The 19,441-nt window shown below is 45.0% G+C and overlaps 1 protein-coding gene across 2 annotated transcripts in view; it reads left to right on the top strand.

Moving 5' to 3' along the window:
• LOC129695387 (G protein-coupled receptor kinase 6-like) overlaps positions 1–16,868 on the top strand; it is a 111,700-nt gene extending 94,832 nt beyond the window's left edge. Inside the window, exons 9-16 of one of the 2 annotated variants that reach the window (XM_055632293.1) lie at positions 75–265; positions 2,143–2,180; positions 3,863–3,952; positions 5,229–5,437; positions 7,450–7,587; positions 9,450–9,587; positions 12,997–13,128; positions 14,597–16,868. In XM_055632293.1, coding sequence (XP_055488268.1) covers positions 75–265; positions 2,143–2,180; positions 3,863–3,952; positions 5,229–5,437; positions 7,450–7,587; positions 9,450–9,587; positions 12,997–13,128; positions 14,597–14,653 — 993 coding nt within the window. In that variant the 3' untranslated portion in view covers positions 14,654–16,868. The other variant, XM_055632292.1, reaches the window with a different exon arrangement.
• Positions 16,869–19,441: the final 2,573 nt, after the last annotated feature.

Below are 19,441 nucleotides of genomic sequence, written 5' to 3' on the forward strand. Positions count from 1 at the left end.
TGTGGAAGAGTGATGCCGCACATGGGTCTAAACGATTGCGTGCAGTGAATCATTTCTTTACCTCTGGTCCGCAGGTCAGCTTATCGTACGCCTATGAAACGAAGGATGCGCTGTGTCTGGTACTGACCCTAATGAACGGCGGAGACCTCAAGTTTCACATCTACAACATGGGCAACCCAGGCTTTGATGAGAAGAGGGCCATCTTCTACGCTGCGGAGATCTGCTGCGGTCTGGAAGACCTACACAAAGAGAGAATCGTGTACAGGTAAGTGTTAGAGTGTCCAAGAGTGGTGTATATGTAATGCGAGTGTGCTTGGAAAACTGAGCACTTTTACCCCATTTTAATCTAGTTTGGTTTAGAGATGCCGCATGGAAACAGGCCCTCTGCCGGCCAAGGAACTGCAGGTGCTGGCTTACGGAGAAAGACACAAAGTGCTGGAGCAACTCAGCAAGAGGACAGGCTGCATCCCTGAAGAATATGGATAAGATGATGTTTCTGGTTGGGACAGAAGTAGTGTGAATGAAGGTCCAACGCAACATGTTACCAATCCATGTTTTCCAGAGATGGATGGGGAGCAAACAAGGAAGCTACTCTTGTAACCTATGAGCATTGAATTTGAGGTATATGGGAGAAGCCAGTGACTGTGTAAGGGAAAGGGAATAACGTTTACTGGTTGTAAAAGAAAGGATCCATTGAAGCCGACAGTTTTTTAAAAGATACAGCATGGAAAAGGGCCTTGCGGCCCCCTGAGCACGCTGACCATCGATCACCCTGTTCACGCTAGTTCTACGCTACTTTCTCATCCACTCCCGACACACTAGGGGCAATTTACAGAGGCCAATTAACCTACAAACCTGCAGGTCTTTAGGATGTGCACCTGGAGGACACCCACATGTTCGCCGGGAGAACCTGAGGACAGGATGGAACCAGGGTCTGTCTACCAGCTGCACCAGTGTGCCGTCAGATGCTGGAATCTTGAGGCAAAAACCATGTGCTGTTTGAGCTCAGCGGGTCAGGCAGCATCTGTGGACGGAATGGACAGACAACATTTTCGGTGGGGACCATTTCGCAAGCGTTTGATTTTTTTGCTCCTGCTGAGTTCCTCCAGGACTCTGTTTTTTGTTCGAGAACGTCCAAACTCCACACTGCCAGCATCCAAGGTCGGGATCGAACCCAGGTCTCTGGCGCTATGAGGCAGTGACTCTGCCAGCTGCGCCATTGTGCCGCCACGCCTCTATCCCACCACTTCCCCTGGTTTCCCAACAGATTCTGTAACATCCCCACCCTCTTTTTATTTATTTCTGCTTCCCCCATTCCCTGGGACTCATTGACACAAAATAATTGGGCTCTTGAGGGGTTGCTGATGCAGTAAACTGCCCCCTCTGGTGGTCAACACATGAAGCACAACATGAAAATAACCTGTTTCAGAACAAGCTGACTCTCATATTTCGCCTGGGCAGCTTACAACCCAGCGATATGAACGTTGATTTCTCTAATTTTAAATAACTCCTCCATACCCTCCCCTCCTGTCTCTTCATCCCCCACCCTAGTCGTTCTACCAGTTCCACTGTTTGCATCCTTGTATCCCTCTTGTTATCGCACCTTCCCCAGCTGACGGTGGGCCATTATGGACTCCACCCTTCCTGTTGCCGGCTCTGATTTCTTCTGGCCTCTTCTCGCGTCCTGGTTATTTCTCCCCATCCCACCTCTACACTCAGTCTGAAGAAGGGCTCCGACACTGCGGAGAGCGTGGGCCGGTAGGGTGAACCGGGGTAACGCCTCCAGCACCTTCTGGGTCAGGGTGCAGGAGGCGGCCCCGGGGCGCAAAGATGGCCGAGCGTGGAGAGGAGAGGGACGTCGGTTCGCGAGGACTGCTCCAGTACATCGAGTGCGCTGACCGACCAGACTTTGGATGTTGAATAATGGAAGCGCCCACACGTGTAATATTTGCAAAAAGAATTTCACTGTGCAGTTGCAAATGTGACAAATAAAGTGCCATTGAGCTATTGATTGGTTGAGTCCTTCTAGCATTCCTGTTTTGCTTCAGATTCCAGCGTTTGCAGTTTTATTTGTTTTCCATATTCATCACTGCTCCTTGCTTGATCCTACATGAGACTGACTTTATTTTTCTCCTCACCTAGAGATTTGAAGCCGGAAAACATCTTGCTAGATGATCATGGTAAGATTCTTGTTCTCTTTATCTTCAGGGTTCACACAAGCAATGGACATGGTTCAGGTGCAAACAATTGAGATTAGTTTATCTTGGCATCATGTTCAGCACTGACATTGTGGGCAGAAAGGCCTATTCCAGTGCTGTACCGCTCTGTTTATAATTGAATTAAAAGATACAGCATTGGAAACAGGCCCTTCGACTGACCCAGTCCACGCCAATCATTGATATCCCGCTCATACTGGTTTCTATGTAGAAACAAGGGACTGCAAATAAAAGATACAGATTGCTGGAGTAACGCAGCAGGGCAGGCAGCATCTCTGGAGAACATGGATGGGTGATGTTTCAGGTGTGGACCCTTTTTCAGACACATAAGGCTGAAGAAGGGTCCCAACCCGAAAAGTTGTCCATCCGTGTTCTCCAGGGATGCTGCTGGATCTGCTAAGTTACTCCAGCAATTTGTCTTTTGTTTCAACACTAGTTCTATTATCCCACTTTCTTATCCATTCCTTACACACTGGAGACCAATTAACCTACAAACCCACGCATTTTTGGAATGTGGGGGGGGGGGGGGGGGGGGGGAACCAAAGCACCTGGAGGAAACCCACGCTGTCACAGGGGAAATGTACAAGCTGTACATTGAGAGCACCCGAGGTCAGGATTGGACCCGGGTCTCTGTTGTGGTGAGACAGCAGCTCCACCAGTTGTGCCACTGTGCTGCCCTATTAAGTTGCAATGAAGATTGATGTGCAAAGTAGCAAAGCCAAGGTTGTGTCTAACAGGGTAGGATGAAGAAGGGTTCAAGTGATCTATTAGAGGTTCCTAGAAGGCAGCACAGCGGGCAACAGTGGAGCTGCTGCCTTGCAGCGCCAGAGACCCAGGTGTGATCCTGACTGCAGTGGCTGTCACTACAGAGTTTTCCATTTTCCCTGTGACCGTGTGGGTTTTCTCCGGGTGCTCCAGTTTCCTCCAAATCCCAAAGACGTTCAGGTTTTTAGGTTAATAGACTAATGTAAATTGAAAATTGTCCCCAGTGTGTAGGGTCGTGCTAGTGTTTGGGAGGGGGGGGGGGGTGATCGCTGGTCAGCATGGACTCAGTGATATGAAGGGCCTGTTTCCATGCTGTAGCTCTAAAGTCTAAAATGTTGTGTTGAACATAGGAAATTAGGGTAATAATTCAATTGAATGCTTGAAGAACTCGTGCAGTTGACGATATATAGGTTGCGTTAGCTGGGGGATATTTATCACAATTAAGAATTATTTTAAAAAAAATCATTTTTGGAGGTATTTTCATGGTGGAATCGCAGAACATTTCATCGCAAATCTACAACAAGTGGCAGCCGCTCGCCTTCCTTGTGTCTCAGGACATCTCAATGTTCGGCTCACCGAGTCCGTTCACCCCCCCATACCCTAGCACTATCTTACACACTAGGAACAATTTACAATTTTACAGAAATCAACACAAACCTGCACATCTTTGGAATCTGGAGAAAACCCGATGCGGTCACGGATAGAACGTACAAACTCTGTACACACCACACCAGTGGTCAGGATCGAACCTGGGCCCCTGGAGTTGTAAAGCAGCAACTCTACCGCTACGCCACTGTGCTACATAAATGCTAGTTGCTGTTGAATCATGAATAATCTCTCCCTTCCACCTTTTGCTTGACCTGTTTTGGTTTTACCCGCAGGTCACATCAGGATTTCGGACCTGGGGTTAGCCATGCACATTCCAGAGGGCGATAGGATTCGTGGGAGAGTCGGGACTGTGGGATACATGGGTGAGTCCGGAAATGTCCAGCTTCTGATGGGGGCAATTTTAACTCTAGAAACAAGGAACTGCAGATGCTGAAGAAGACACAAAGTGCTGGAGTAACTCAGCGGGTCAGGCAGCATCTCTGGATAACGTGGTTAGGTGATGTTTTTGGCTGGGACCTTTCTTCAGACCTTTGTGTCCTACTCTAATTTTAACTCTGTTCCCCCACAGAATTATGAGAGCGCATTAAAAAAAAATGCCCATATTGAGTCCCAAGCCTTATCCTTTGATTCCTATTTGCCCACATCACATCACCCCCTTCCCCCATCTTTCCAATAAGAAAATCTTATCCATAGCTCCAACTGATGGATAACCCATCAATTGTATGTCTAGCTATTGGATAATTGAAAATTGAATACATTTTATTAGCCAAGTATGTATACATACAAGGAGCTTGACTTGGTGCTTTGCTCGCAAGTAACAACACGATATACAGTAGACAATTAAAAATAAAACATAATTTAAACATGTGAAGAATGAAATAAAATACCAAAGCAAAAGGAGGCAACAGACTTTTGGCTGTTGAGTAGAGCTACTGCTGAGTGGCTTGGACAGTCCGTAGTCGCCTTCCAGAGGGAAGTGCTTCAAAGAATTTGTGGCCAGGGTGAGAGGGGTCAGAGATGATCTTACCTGCTCTCTTCCTGGCCCTTGCCCAACCTTCTTAACTGATCGAACGATGTGCTGCATCCTCCGGATGTCATGCTCGGTGGCTGAGCCAAACCAGACCATGATGGAGAAGGTGAGGACACACACTATGATGGCAGTATAAAACTGGACCATCATTGCCAGTGGCAGATTGTTTTCTCAGCTGCCGCAGGAAGTACATCCTCTGTTGGGCCTTTTGGACAGTGGAGTTGATGGCGGCCTCCCATTTAAAGTCCCCGGAGATGATGGTTCCAAGGAACTTAAATGACTCCACAGATTCAGATTCAGATTCAATTTTAATTGTCATTGTCAGTGTACAGTACAGAGACAACGAAATGCATTACAGCATCCATAGTCAGGATCGAACCGGGGTGTCTGACGCTGTAAGGCAGCAACTCTACCATTGTGCCGCTCCTAAGACACTTGTCCAAGTGTCTTTGAGTTGCTGTTATAGCACCTGCCTTTGGCAGCCTATTCCATACTGTACGCTGCTATATCCCTCGTCCTCAGCTGACCGATGAGCCGCAGTAGTCCCTGCAATGGGATTCGGTGCTGCTCTGCATTGTGTGTGATCCACCTCCATGTTTATCTTCCAGCTCCTGAGGTCATCAACAACGAACGTTACTCCTTCAGCCCCGACTGGTGGGGCCTCGGCTGCCTGCTCTACGAGATGATTCGGGGCCAGTCACCTTTTCGAAAGCGCAAAGAGAAGGTGAAGCGGGAGGAGGTGGACCGGCGGGTGAAAGAGGACAGGGAGGATTATTCTGACAAGTTCTCAGATGAGACGCGTTCCATCTGCAGCATGGTAAGCAACTCTTGCTTGCTTTGGAGTAAGATTTTAAACCCCATTGAACACTCTTCTCCTGGAGCCCTTTATGTGTTGGCATATTATTAGCAATAGGAACTGCAAAACCAGAGTTCTAAGTTATATTCGTATCATAGGAGCAAGATTAGGCCATTCAGCCCATAGAGTCTACTCCACTATTCAATCATGGCTGATCTATCTTTATCTCCCAACCCCATTCTCCTGCCTTCTCCCTATAACCTTTGACACCTGTACTAATCAAGAATCTGCCCATCTCCGCTTTGAAAATACCCAATGTGTTAACCTCCACAGCCGTCTGTGGCAATGAATTCCACAGATTCACCATCCTCTCACTAAATAACTTCCTCCTCATCTCCATTCTTAAAGTACGTCCTTTTATTCTGAGGCTGCACTCTCTGGTCTTGGACTCCCCCACTAGTGGAAACATCCTCTCCACATCTACTCTATCCAGGCCGGTCACTATTTGGTAAGTTTCAAAAAGGTACAAACACACAGTGCTGGAGGAACTCAGCGGATCAGGCAGCACCTGTGGAGGGAATGGACAGTCTGAAGAATGGTCCTGACGCGAAATGTAGTCTCTCCATTCCCGATTAGTTTTAGACTTTGGACTTCAGGGAAACAGCATGGAAGCAGTCCCTTTGGGCCACCGAGTCCACACTGTCCATCAATCACCCCCTATAGTAGCACTATCCTGCACACTAGGGACAATGTACAGTTTACAGAAGCCAATTAACCTACAAACCTGCACGTCTGTTGAATGTGAGCGGAAACCGGAGCACTCTGTGAAAACCCACTCGGAGAATGTACAAACTGTGCAGACAGCACCCATATTCAAGATTGAACCTGGGTCTCTGGCGAGGTAAGGCAGCAACTGCACCACTGTGCTGCCCTGTATTTGTTTCAGATTCCAGCTTCTACATGCTGGTCCACCTTTGATGTTTCCGGCACCCTTGGTTCCAGCACCATTCTGGATTATGTGTTTCGCTTGAACTTGGACTGGACATGACTGAACATAGAACAGTACAGCACAGGAAAGGCCCTTCGGCCCACAAATTCTGTGCCAAACCTGGTGCCACTATAAACTAATCTCATTTGCCTGCACATGATCCATTTCCATGTGTCTATCCAAAAGTCTCTTAAATGCCACTATTGTGTCTACCTCCAGCACCACTCCTAGCATCAGGTTCCAGGCACTTACCACCCTCTGGGTAAAACACTTGCCCCACACATCTCCTTTAAATATTATTGCTCTCACCTTAAAACTTTCTTGATATTTCCAACCTGGGGAAAAAAGTTCTGATTGTCTTTCCTATCAATGCCTCTCAATTTTATATACTTCTTTCGTTCCCCTTCAACTCCTGACATTCCAGAGAAAACAATCCAAGTCTATCCAGCTTCTTCTTTCAGCTGGAACCCTCTAATCCAGGCAGCATTAACCTCCTCTACACCCTCTCCAAAGCGTCCACAACCTCATTGTAATGGGGCAGGCAGAAATGCACGCAAATGCGGCCTTACCAGTGCCTATAGAGTTACATCATGAAACCAAAGTCCTATACAGCTTTAGACTTGAGGGAACAATAACGCAACGTAGAGTTGCTGTCTTACAGGGCCAGAGACCCCGGGTTCGACCCTGACTACGGGTGCTGTCTGCGGCGTCTGTACGTTCTCCGCGTGATCGCGTGGGTTTTCTCCGGGTGCTCCAGTTTCTTTCCACATTCCAAAGATGTACAGGTTTGTAGGCTAATTGGCTTCGGTAAAATTGTAAATTGTCCCTGGTGTGTGTGATAGTGCTAGTGTACGAGGTGATCGCTGGTTGGCGTGGACTTGGGCTGGGGGCCAGTTTCCACGTAATATCTCTAAAGACTAAAACTGCATCATTAAACATTGCTTGTATATCTGATAAAGACATCCAATAATGAGTTAATGATATCAATGTACGACGTAATGGGTGACATTGTTTGATTCCAATGTGTCCCAATTGCTGTTTTCAGCTCCTGACTAAAGATCCAAAGGAGCGTTTGGGATGTCAGGGTGGAGGGGCGGCCGAGGTGAAGCAACATCCCATATTTCGACCCATCAACTTCAAAAGACTTGAGGCAAACATGCTGGACCCTCCCTTCGTTCCAGATGTAAGTGTGAGAAGGTGCAAAAAGGGCGCTTAGGTTATAGAAACATAGAAAATAGGTGCAGGAGTCGGCTTCATAGGCATCATAATATAATGAACAATTATCTGTGTTGAACTGTATGTTTATTCAAAGTAACGAGAGATTTTGGAAAGGTCTCTAAAGAAGCGTCCTGACCCGAAACTTCATTATCCGGAGAAGCTACGCGATCCACTGAGTTACTCCAGCACTTTGTCTCTTTAAAAAAAAATAGATAAAGTAGCATCTGCAGTTCCTTGTTTCTATATAGAACAAGTGGGAGCGGGTGATCAATGGTCAACGTGAACTTGATTGTTCGAAGGGCCTGTTTCCATGCTGTACCATTCAATTCAGTTGTAAACACAGAACAGCACATGCAGTGCAGTGATTAAAACAGAACAGTTATAGAAGGGTGACACCAAATGCTGGAGTAACTCAGACAGCATCTCTGGAGAGAAGGAATGGGTGTCATTTTGTGTCTGGACCCTTCTTCAGATTGTCTGAAGAAGGGTCTGGACCTGAAACATCACCCATTCCTTCTCTATAGTGATGCTGCCTATCCCGCTGAGTTTCTCCAGCATTTGGTGTTTATCTTCGGTGTAAACCAGCATCAGCCGTTCCTTCCTACACAGTTATAGAAGGGTCTTCGGGGGTGTTTGTGGTTTGGTGGATGGATTATCATGGTCACTATTTCCTATCTTATTGATTTGATTTACTGTAATTAAAGTGTGCAAAACAGGCCAGTCAACCCACCGAGTCTGTACCGACCAAAAACCACCCGTTTACACTGATCCCACAGTGATCCCATTTTTTAATTCTTCCCACATTGCCATGAGAGATTGCAGATGTTGGAATTTGGAGGCAAAGAACAAACTGCTGGAGGAACTCAGCCTCTTGCCCTGGATTATTCCACAAGCAGGGCAAATTAGTGGCCAATTAAGTCACTAATCCACACGTCTACGGGATGTTGGAGGAAGCCGGAGCAACAGAGGGAACCCACGTGGTCACAGGGAGAATGTGCAAACTCTAACTTCTGACCTTCAGTTCAAGCTTAATTATCCGTCAGCCGTTGCCAGAGAAGGGGAGTTTATCCCAGAGTCTCAGCCAATGTTTATCTGGAGATAGACTGCATTTATATAATGTGTTTCACGTCCTATTCAGAATGCTCTGAAGCTCTTCTCAGCCAACAAAGTACTCTTGAGGAGCAGTCAGTGTTGTAATGCAGGAAAAGACACAAAGTGCTGGAGTTATGGGCCTGTACCACTTAGGCGACTCTTTAGGTGACTGCCAGGGACTAGTTTTAATGGAATTCACCAATGACACCTGGCGACAACCTGTGATAGCACCAAAGACAAACTACGACAACGTACGACAGCAAAAAATTGTCCCCATTGTCGCTGAAAATTTTTCAACATGCTGAAAATTTTGCGGCAGTCACCTGTAGTTGCCCAAAAAATCGCCTTGGTGGGACAGGCCCAAAACTCTGCAGGTCAGGCAGTATATCTGGAGAACATTTCGGGGAGGGACCCTTCAGACTAGGGGTTGGGAGGCGAAAGCTGGAGCAGGACAAAGCATGGCAGGTAATAGGTAAACACAGGTGATGGGGGGGGGGGGGGGGGGGGGGGGGGATATATATAATGGTTGGACAAAGGCCAGATAAAAAAAAATAACAGAAGATGGAGACAAAATAATTGAATAGTTGCGATTTGTGAAGCCAGAAGAAGGAAAGTAATTTTTATTGGTTCTTTGTGCATGTTATCCCTAGTCAAGAACAATGGACCCACCAGGAAAAAAACTTAAGCTGCACAGGTCACAGGTGCTATAGAAATGTATCTCTATTTTCTTTTCAGCCCAGAGCAGTGTACTGCAAGGACGTCTTGGACATTGAGCAGTTCTCCACGGTCAAAGGTGTGAACCTGGATCCGACAGATGACGACTTCTACTCCAAGTTTGTCACTGGCAGCGTCTCTATTCCCTGGCAAAATGAGGTAAGTTGGGCTGAGTGCCAACTGAAAGCCTAAGAGGACACAAAGTGCTGGAGTAACTCAGCAGGTCAGGGAGTGTCTCTGGAGTACATGGGTCGAGACCCTAAACATTGCCTATCCAGAGATGCTGCCTGCCCTGCTGAGTTTCTCCAGCACTTTGTGTCATTTTATGTATTAAGCAGTATTTACAGTTATTTGTTTCTACGTAAAAGCATATGAGATTGTCAGAAGCTAGTTGTCAAGTTTGCTGAGTTCTACCGCACAGAAAAAGTCCTCTGACCCAATGTGTCTGTACTAGCCCTTTTGAAAAACGATGCAGTCCATCCCGCCCTCACGGAACATGAAATGGCACAGGAACAGGCCCTTCAGTCTGCAATGTCCATGTGGAACATGATAACCTAATTCATCTGTCAGTACATGATTTATATGTTTTTCCCCATGAAATATCTCAACAATGTCTGTTCAAATGTTTATCCAATCCTCTTGCTAAATCTATTGCTACGTATACAAGTTTTTTCTCTTATTCCCTCCACTCCTTTTGTCAATACTTTTTAAAAACTCTCCTCGCTTTCTTAATATCCTTTCAACCTCTGGAATATTTTGTCTCTGTTCCATCTTTCTAAACCTTTGGTAGTTTTGATCATCTCACCCAAAGTTCCTCTATTTTAAGGAGTCCTTTCTCAGTTGCTCATGTTCATGGCATCATGTTCCTCACGGACATTGCGGGCTGTTCACTGTACTGTTCCACATTCTGTGAGAGTTAGATGGACGGTATTGTTCTTCAAAAGGGCTAGTACAGATACATTGGGTGAAAGGGCCCCTTCCTGTGCTGTAGTCTGTTCCTTCTCTCCAGAGATGCTGCCTGTCCCACTGAGTTACTCCAGCATTTTGTGTCTACGGTTTAACCCAGTATCTGCAGTTCCTTCCTACACATTCTCAGTTGCTCTGTCTTCTCCATAAACTGCCATCCATTCTCTGAAATGCGTTTAACTCTTGTTCCCAACTGCAATTTGGACGTTTCAGAGACTTGGAAAGATGGCATCAGAAAATGTGATTCTCTGCTTGCTGTTCCAGAGTGGATCTTTTGTATTTATATAAAATATGGTTTGACCGGAGAGCATGCAGAAGAAACTTTTCACAGTAACTCTGTGCACAGGGCAATAATAAACTAAACTATTCTATCTAAGACCTAATCAAGGCAGGGTTCAATTCTTGCAGTGCGGCTCTGAACTGATGTCAAAAGCCTTATTCCTGTATTATTTTTATTTTTAACTAGTCGATGAATCCAGGCATCTTCTACCTCTCCACCAGTTTAGGAGGATCCTATCTTACCCAAGTAGTTACCTTGATAAATCCTTGCTTAGGTCTTGAGGGACCCGGCAGGCTGCCTGCGGCCAGGTGTGGCGGCATGCCTGGTTTGCCGCTGTGAGAAGACAAAGCTGTACTAGGAACAGTTTTACTTTGTTGGCGCCAGAAACGTGGCGACTCTTTGTGTCCCGCCTAGGTGAAGAAAAACACAAAGAATTTCATTGTACCTAGGTACGTGTGACAATAAAGTATAATTAAATCATTGAATTGAATCTGATAGAGTCGTTTAGTTTAGTTTATTAAGAGTCAAGAGTTGAGTGTTTTATTGCAATATGTCCCAGATAGAACAATGAAATTCTTGCAGCAGCACAACAGAATATGTAAACATATAACACAGTAAACAATATAATAAACACGCACACACACACACACACACACACACACACACACACACACACACACACACACACACACACACACACACACACACACACACACACACACACACACACACACACACATCGTATATTACACATGGGTATGCAGGGATTGGAAGGTGTATATATACACGCACACACACAAAATCTTGTTCTACATGCTGCCCAGTCAAATCACTTGTACAACTTGTACGAGTATAGAAGTATATACAATTGAGAGGCATAGATAGGGTAGACAGTCATGAGCCTGTCCCAGGTTACACAAAAAAGCTGGAGAAAATCAGCGGGTGCAGCAGCATCTATGGAGCGAAGGAAATAGGCAACGTTTCGGGCCGAAACCCTTCTTCAGACTGTCCCAATTAGGCGATTTTTTTTCGGCGACTGTCACAGACGTAGCAGGTCGCTGAATAAAACGGCGATTGGACCCCCCCAACGACAACGTCTACAACAAGCTACAACAACCTACCACCTAGTCGACGGCAAGCTACCGACAACCGGCGACCCATTAGGACGTCCACCTACCCTCACACCTACGACAACATACGATCACACAGGCGACAACCAAAGTCAACCTACGTCCACCCGCGACAAGCTACGGCAAGCAACGACCCTGTCGACGACAAATGAAGACAATTCAGTTGCCGGTACCTGTCGCCGGTTGACGTAGGTAGTCGCCAATGGAATTCACCGAAGTCAGCACCCGGCGACAACCAACGTCACTTGGCGACAACCTATGACAGCACCTGCGACAGGAGAAGACAAGCTAGGTCAAGCCCACCTCGCCGAAAAGTTTTGAACATATCAAAATCCAGCGGTGACCAGAAAAACGTCACAACTCTTTAGGCAACTTGAGGAGACAACTCACAACCATACAGGTGTCACCCCACGACCATGTGGCGACAGCCTAGTCACCTGTAGTCGCTGAAAAAAATTGCCTAAGTGGGACAGGGGCTTCAGAATCTTTCTCCCAGGATTGAGAATTTAAATACGAGAGGGCATAGTTTTAGGTGCGAGGGGCGAGTTTGAAGATGTGCGGTGCAACTTTTTTACAGAGTGTGGTGGGTGTCTAGAATGCACTGCCAGTGGTGGTGGTTGAGGCAGATATGATAGTGGCATTTAAGAAGCTTTTGGATAGACACATGGGTATGCAGGGATTGGAAGGACATGAATAATGCACAGGTAAATAAGATAAATTAGCTTATTAAAAAAGGTAAATTAGCATCATGTACAGCACAGACATTGCGGGCCAAAGGGCCTGTTCTTGTGCTGCACAATGGTCTAATAGATCCTCTGTTGGAACACCACACAGAGAGTCGCCACGTCCCGGCGCCATCTTGCAACGTCCGAATTGCTGTAAAGTCTGATTCTTGGCGTGAGGAGAAATCCCAATTTCTTATATTCTCATTTTAAGGCCTTGTGTCCAGGCGGCACTGGATTGATGAAGTAGGGGTCGGCCTGGTCCAATGCGATGCCGTCAGCTTGTTCCACTCCCGCTCCGTGCAGCTGCTCGATCCGCTCACTCACCCAGCCGCTGTGGGCCCTCCTGCGGCCCCGTCTACCAGCTGAGGGCAACAAGTGCCACCAATGTCCACTTCACAACAATAGGTAATTAGAAAGAAGAGTCATGTATTCTTTATTATTAAATTCATTTTGTGATTATCCTGCAGATGTTTGATACAGAATGTTTCAAAGAGGTAAATACCTATGGAAGTGATGGAACACTGTCACCAGACCTGGACAATAACAAGCCCGAACCACCTCCAAAGCGCGGCGTGTGGTATAGACTTTGCAGGCGAGAGGTGAGTGGTATTTTTTCCTGTTCTCTAATGGACTGCATCCCTTTCCCTCTCACTTTCTTCTCAATTCCTGAGCATTCCTACATTCCTGAAGCTGCTTAATCCATTTCTGGGAGATAGGTGGAGATTTTGGGCAAATCCTAGAATAGCAAAGCAAATACCTTATTTACAACTTGCGGTATAAGATCTTAATGATTGAATGGAACTTCACAATCACAATCATACTTTATTAGCCAAGAATGTTTTGCAACATACAAGGAATTTGCTTTGCCATACAGTCATACTAATAAAAAGCAACATAACACACAAAATCCATTTTAACATGAACTTCCACCACAGTGACTCCTCCACATTCGTCACTGTGATGGAAGGCGTAAAAAAGTTCAACCGGTTCCCTTCATTGTTCTCCCACGGTTGGGGGCCTCGTGCCTTCCGTTGACTGGACGATCTTGACTCCCGTAGCCGGCGGCGGGCCTCCTTGTCGGGGCGATCAAGCTACTGCATCGGAGAGGATGTCAGCTCCCTGCGCCGGGCGATCTGACCCCGGATCAGGGCTAGTCAAACCTTCCGCGTCGTTAGAGCTTCCCGACTCGGGTCTCTCCTGAGACTGCAAGCTCTTTGATGTTTAAGTCCGCAGGCCGTGGTCGGAGCATCGATCCCAGGCAAGGAATCGGCTCCGAGGTAAGTCCACGGCCCCGCAGTGGGGCTCAAAGTCAGTCCTGAGCGAAGCCTCCAGCTCCACGATGTTAGGTCGCAGAGCGACTGGAGATACGACCCGGAAAACAATTGCATCTCCGGCAAGGTAAGAGATTTGAAAAAAAGTTTCCCCGGCCCCCTCCCCCACCCCCACTTAAAACAAACTAGAGAACATTAACACAAACTTTTAAAAATAACAAAAAAAAAGACGAAAGGACAGACAGACTGTTGGCGAGGCTGCCATAGCTGACAGCGCCACGCAGTGTAAGGGAAACGGCTAATTCAAGCAATATTATTTTTCCATCAAACTGCAATTAGTGTAGGATAAAGAAGCAAGGAGTTGTAGATGTTTGTTTAAAAAAAGAAGACACAATGTACTGGAGTAACTCAGTGGGTCAGGCATTATGTCTGGAGAACATGGATAGGTGACATTTCGGGTCAGGATGCTTCTTCAGGCTGATTGTGTTGGCAGGAGGGGTTAGAGTTCAGCTCAGTTTAGTTTATTGTCAAGTGTACCGTAAAAGGTTTTAGTTGCGTGCTTACCAGCCAGCGAAAAGACTACGCATGATTACAATCGAGCCATTTACAGTAATATAGATACATGATAAGGGAATAATGTTTAGTACTAATGTTTAGTACAGCAAAGTCTGATCAAGGATAGTCCGAGCGTCACCAAAGAGGTAGATAGTTCAGCACTACATGGAGAGGTGGAGGGAAAGCTGCTCCTGTTAACCTGCATGTCTGTCTTAACTCATTTGCTTTTCTTTTGTTCTAGATGTGTTTCAAAAGTAGCTTCAGTGATGAAGATGAAGACCCTTCGAGAATTCTGTAGTTAATGAGCCAAATATCGATTCTCATGAAAAAAGGATAAATTTCAGGTTAAACTGGGAACATGTATTAAAATGTATTATATTTCAAAAAAAAACTGTATGAGTTTACATATTTTGTACATTTATATTTGAATTATGTCTTAGATGTATATTTTAACTAAAGTTGTACAAAAAGCCATATATTAAGTACCACTTGAATGCGTATGTTAATTTTAGCAGGAATGACTTTGTGAATTATCTATTTAAAAGTTTATTTTTAATTATTTTTTTAAAAACAGAAAAAAGCACAGCAATGTAAATTAGTGCTATTTGCAACGTGACATTTAGCTGGATTTTATTTAGTATAAGGAGTGGACCTACGCACAGTAGCAGTTGCTCTTGAGATGCCAAAGTGCGCAGCACTGTGGGTGGGTACGTGCCTGTAAATAAATGCGTGTGTATGAATGCCTATTAATGTGTACATAAGTCCTCGGGAGTATGCGTACATGAGTGTGTTTGTGGCCTGCAATTGCACCGTGTGTGCAGTTAAACTCCACCTCAAGTGCAACAAGTAGCCTGGATCTACCACGCGCTTGCTTTAGTTCCCCTTTTGTTGGACTTGGACCTCTGCTGTGTGTACGGGCCTATTGCTTATCAACGAAGTGGTTGGCAACCCAGGCCACTGGTTCACGATCTGGTCGGAAATAGGACACATTATTTTGTCCTAAAGCAAAATTGAACATTTGGTGTTTTTTAAAGCAAAACCTCCAAAGCATCAAGAGAGGGTCAAGAGTGTTTTATTGTCATCTGTCCCGAAATGGAACTATGAAATTCTTACACCAAGTAAAGCCTGGCAATGCAATGACAAACTGAATCCGGCAGATTTGATACCTCTCTTTCCAATCTGCTAGAACCTCTGCCTTTCCCACTCATAATCCTGTCCCATGTAAATATGTGGAATTTGACCATCAATTAGCTTAGAAACGAGGAACTGCAGATGCTGGATTCTTGCGTAGAACATAGTGCTCGGGCAGCATCTCTGGATGACATGGATAAGCAACGTTTCAGGTCAGGTCCCTTCTGCAGAATAAAAAGTAAAAAATGAAAATTGAATTTTCCAATTTTTATGTAACCCCCCTCACCCTCCACTTTTGTTTTTCACCTTTCCAACCATTTCTCCCACTATCTCACGCCATTCCCACTTCCTCCATCTCCAACCTATATCCCTCCGTCCGGCTTTACAATTTACTTCTTTCACTCCCCTCCTTATCTGACACTCTTTTATCTCCTAGGTAGACAAAAATGCTGGAGTAACTCAGCGGGTGAGGCAGCATCTATGGAGCGAAGGAATAGGCAACGTTTCGGGTTGAGACCCTTCTTCAATGTTCATATCTTATCTTTTTGTCCCCTTTAGTCATCCATTTTGTCTCTTTTGTATCTCTAGCCTTTGTCTACCCATCTGCTAATCAACCCCCCCTCCCCAACAAGGGAAACAAAAATGTCTAAAGAAGGATCCCGTCCTGAAACGTCACCCATTCCTTTTCTCCAGAGATGCTGCCCAATCCGCTGAGTTACTCCAGCATTTTGTGTCTTTCTCCAGAGATGCTGCCTGTCTTGCTGAGTTACTCCAAGCTCTTTGAGTCAACCCTTGACTTCTGTGCAATTTATTAGCTTATTTGACCTATGCGAACCATCGTTCCTGGCAATACACTGAAAGCTTTGTAACCTCAAACCTATGGAAACATTCCCACATGACCTTAAACTAAAACCTGAAGTTCTGACGACGTCAGATTCATCTGCACCAAGCCTTTAAAAAAAACAATATTTTCTTTTTTTGTTCTGGGTATTTTACCTATGATTCATTTTCTAAAAGCTGTGAAATATTTAATTTAATGACCTCTGCTCAAAAATATTGACTTCTGTGGTTTGTGTCTTGCACTAAGTGCCATTTTATTTTTTAGATGTTGCCTGTCTCATTAAAGATTTTCCAGTTATATTTAAAATAATGTTGTATACTGTATCTATGATAAGGCTTCTTTGTCTGAATATTAGAATCATGTTGAACAACTCTGATTCCATTACAGTTGATCACTGGTTTTCGTGCTAATATAAGTCTTGTCTCTTTTAAAAAAAACTTGGTGTGCATATCCATTCTAAACTGGGAATCTTGATAGGTTCTTACCCAATGTTTTTACGTTGGAATGTTTTAAATTAATAAATACTGCCATTTGTATACAGTTCCTTGGTCTTGTTGAATGAAACATCCGCGAGAGGGGGCCACAGCTTATTAGCTCTGGAATTCATCATTTGTACCATTTTCACACACTCAAATGGTACGTACAGATTGGGGAAGAAATCTGATCCCTGAAAGTACAGTTATCAAGATAATCTTTCATCTGGTCCAGTCACTCTTTTAATAGTTTTGGCTTTGTGTTCATCCCAAATGTGTTGAGAGACCTGACATTGGCCACAGATAGACTTTAGAGGTACAGTGTGGAAACAGGCCATTTGGTCCAGCCGACCAGCGAACATCGTGTACACCACCACTATCCCACACAATAGGGACAATTTACATAGGCCAATTAACCTACAACTAAAGGGGCGGCACGGTGGCGTAGCGGTAGAGTTGCTGCCTTGCAGCACCAGAGACCAAGGTTTTGTTCTGACTATGGGTGCTTGAATGGAGTTTGTATGTTCTCCTTGCGAACTGCGTGGGTTTTCTCCGGGAAGCTCCGGTTTCCTCCCACATTCCAAAGACGTGTAAATTTGTAGGCTAATTGGCTTGGTATAAATGTAAATTGTCCCTAGTGTGTGTAGGATAGTGTTAGTGTGCGGGGAATGCTACTCGGCATGGACTTGGTGGGCTGAAGGGCCTATTTCTGCACAGTATCTCTAAACTAAACTACAAACCTGTACGTCTTTGGAGTGTGGGAGGAAATGGGAGCACCTGGATCAGTCAGGATCAAACCTGGGTTTCTGGCGCTGCAAGGCAGCAACTCTACAGCTGCGCCACTGTGCCGCACTTAAGCTCGTTCTGGATATTAAACTTGTGCCTCCTTCAACTTCTTTAATTGCCTAAGTAGTAAAATCTGTTTGGTTTAGAACAGGAGTGGGTATATATTCATTTTGAGCCTGTTCCACGTTCTGTGTGATCATGGTTGATTTGTGTCCTGATTCCATATCGCTCCCTTTCCCTCGTGTATTTGTAGATGTGTGTTCCAGACGTCTAACCTTTATCATGTCTGTGTCTGCTAATCGCTCCTTACGGGTCTGACTCATAGAATGGTACATTAGATGAGACCATTCAGCCCATGAAGTCTACCCTAGTTCTCTACCAGAGCAACTCACCAGTCTTACCCACCATGGGACTGCTGTTCTGTAAAGTGGCTTGTCACTATCTTAACAATGGTTGTTAGGGTTGGATTTACCATTGGTGTTCACGGTGTGGATTTACCAAGTTTACGAGTTATAGGTGTAAATTTAGGTCATTCGGCCCATCGAGCCTACTCCACCATTCAATCATGGCTGATCTTTGCCTTCTCATCGCATTTTCCTGCCTTCTCCCCATAACCCTTGACACCTGTGCTTATCAAGAATTTGTCTGTCTCTGCCTTAAAAGTATCCACTGACTTGGCCTCCACAGCCCTCTGTGGCAATGAGTTCCACAGATTAACTACCCTCTGACTAAAGAAGTTCCTCCTCATCTCCTTTCTAAAACAACACCCTTTAATTCTGAGGCTATGATGTCTGGTCCTACACGCTACCACCAGTGGAAACATCCTTTCCACATCCACTACATCTATGCCTTTCATTATTCTGTAAATTTCAATAAGGTCCCCCCGCAAACTTCTAAACTACAGCAAGTACAGGCCCAGTGCTGTCAAACGCTCATAATATGTTAACCCACTCATTCCTGGAATTTATCATTCGTTATCACAGAGTGGATTTATCAGTGGTGTTCACAGTGGGTGAACACTTTTTTTGAAACAAGCATTGCTGAGGTCAGCTGCTTTTCTAATATTGATTTAAGAAATGTTTTCATCCATTTGGAAGATGAGACATTGTCTTGATTGATTGCTACATCTGATATTAAAAAAAAGCTCCTCTGAAACTACTGTTTGAACACCAATAGATAATCCGTGAAACTTGTGGGTCTCGGTCTTGGAAAGGATTATAGAAATGCAATTTCTTCCTAAATTATCAATGGATTTGCAGGTATGTTCTTAATCTGTTTTATTTCCATTTTCAATTATCCGGTGCTGCTTTTCCACCTATCTGTCCAAAATGTCCTTGTATTTTTTTGTTATACTTTCCTGTTTATCACCAAATCCTTCATTTCCTTTTTATTTTCTCTGATACCATTTATTGCCCAATCCCCGTTTCTCTTGATCCAATTAAAATCCAAAAATCGATTACTTTCTGTTCCAAAAGTAATTGATCTCGTGTCTCCAATCATTCTCCAAAGTGAAGAATTCTGCTGAAGAAATTGCTCTGCATTTAAATCTTAGTTCTGATGAAATAAAATTGCATGGGGCTGCGCAGTGGTAGAGTTGCCTCCTTACAGCGCCAGAGACCCAGGTTCGATACTGTACTAACAACGGGTGATGTCTGTATGGAGTTTGTACATTCTTCCTGTGACCTTGTGGGTTTTCTCCGGGTGCTCCAGCTCCAAAGATGTACATCTCTGTAGGTTAATTGGTTTTGATAACAAATTATAAATTATCCCTAGTGTGTAGTATTTCGTTAGTGTATGGAGTGATTGCTGATTGGCGTGGACTTGGTGGGCCAAAGGGCCTGTTTATGTACTATAT

Source organism: Leucoraja erinacea, chromosome 3 (genome assembly GCF_028641065.1).
Source record: "Leucoraja erinacea ecotype New England chromosome 3, Leri_hhj_1, whole genome shotgun sequence".
NCBI classification, from domain to species: domain Eukaryota; kingdom Metazoa; phylum Chordata; class Chondrichthyes; order Rajiformes; family Rajidae; genus Leucoraja; species Leucoraja erinaceus.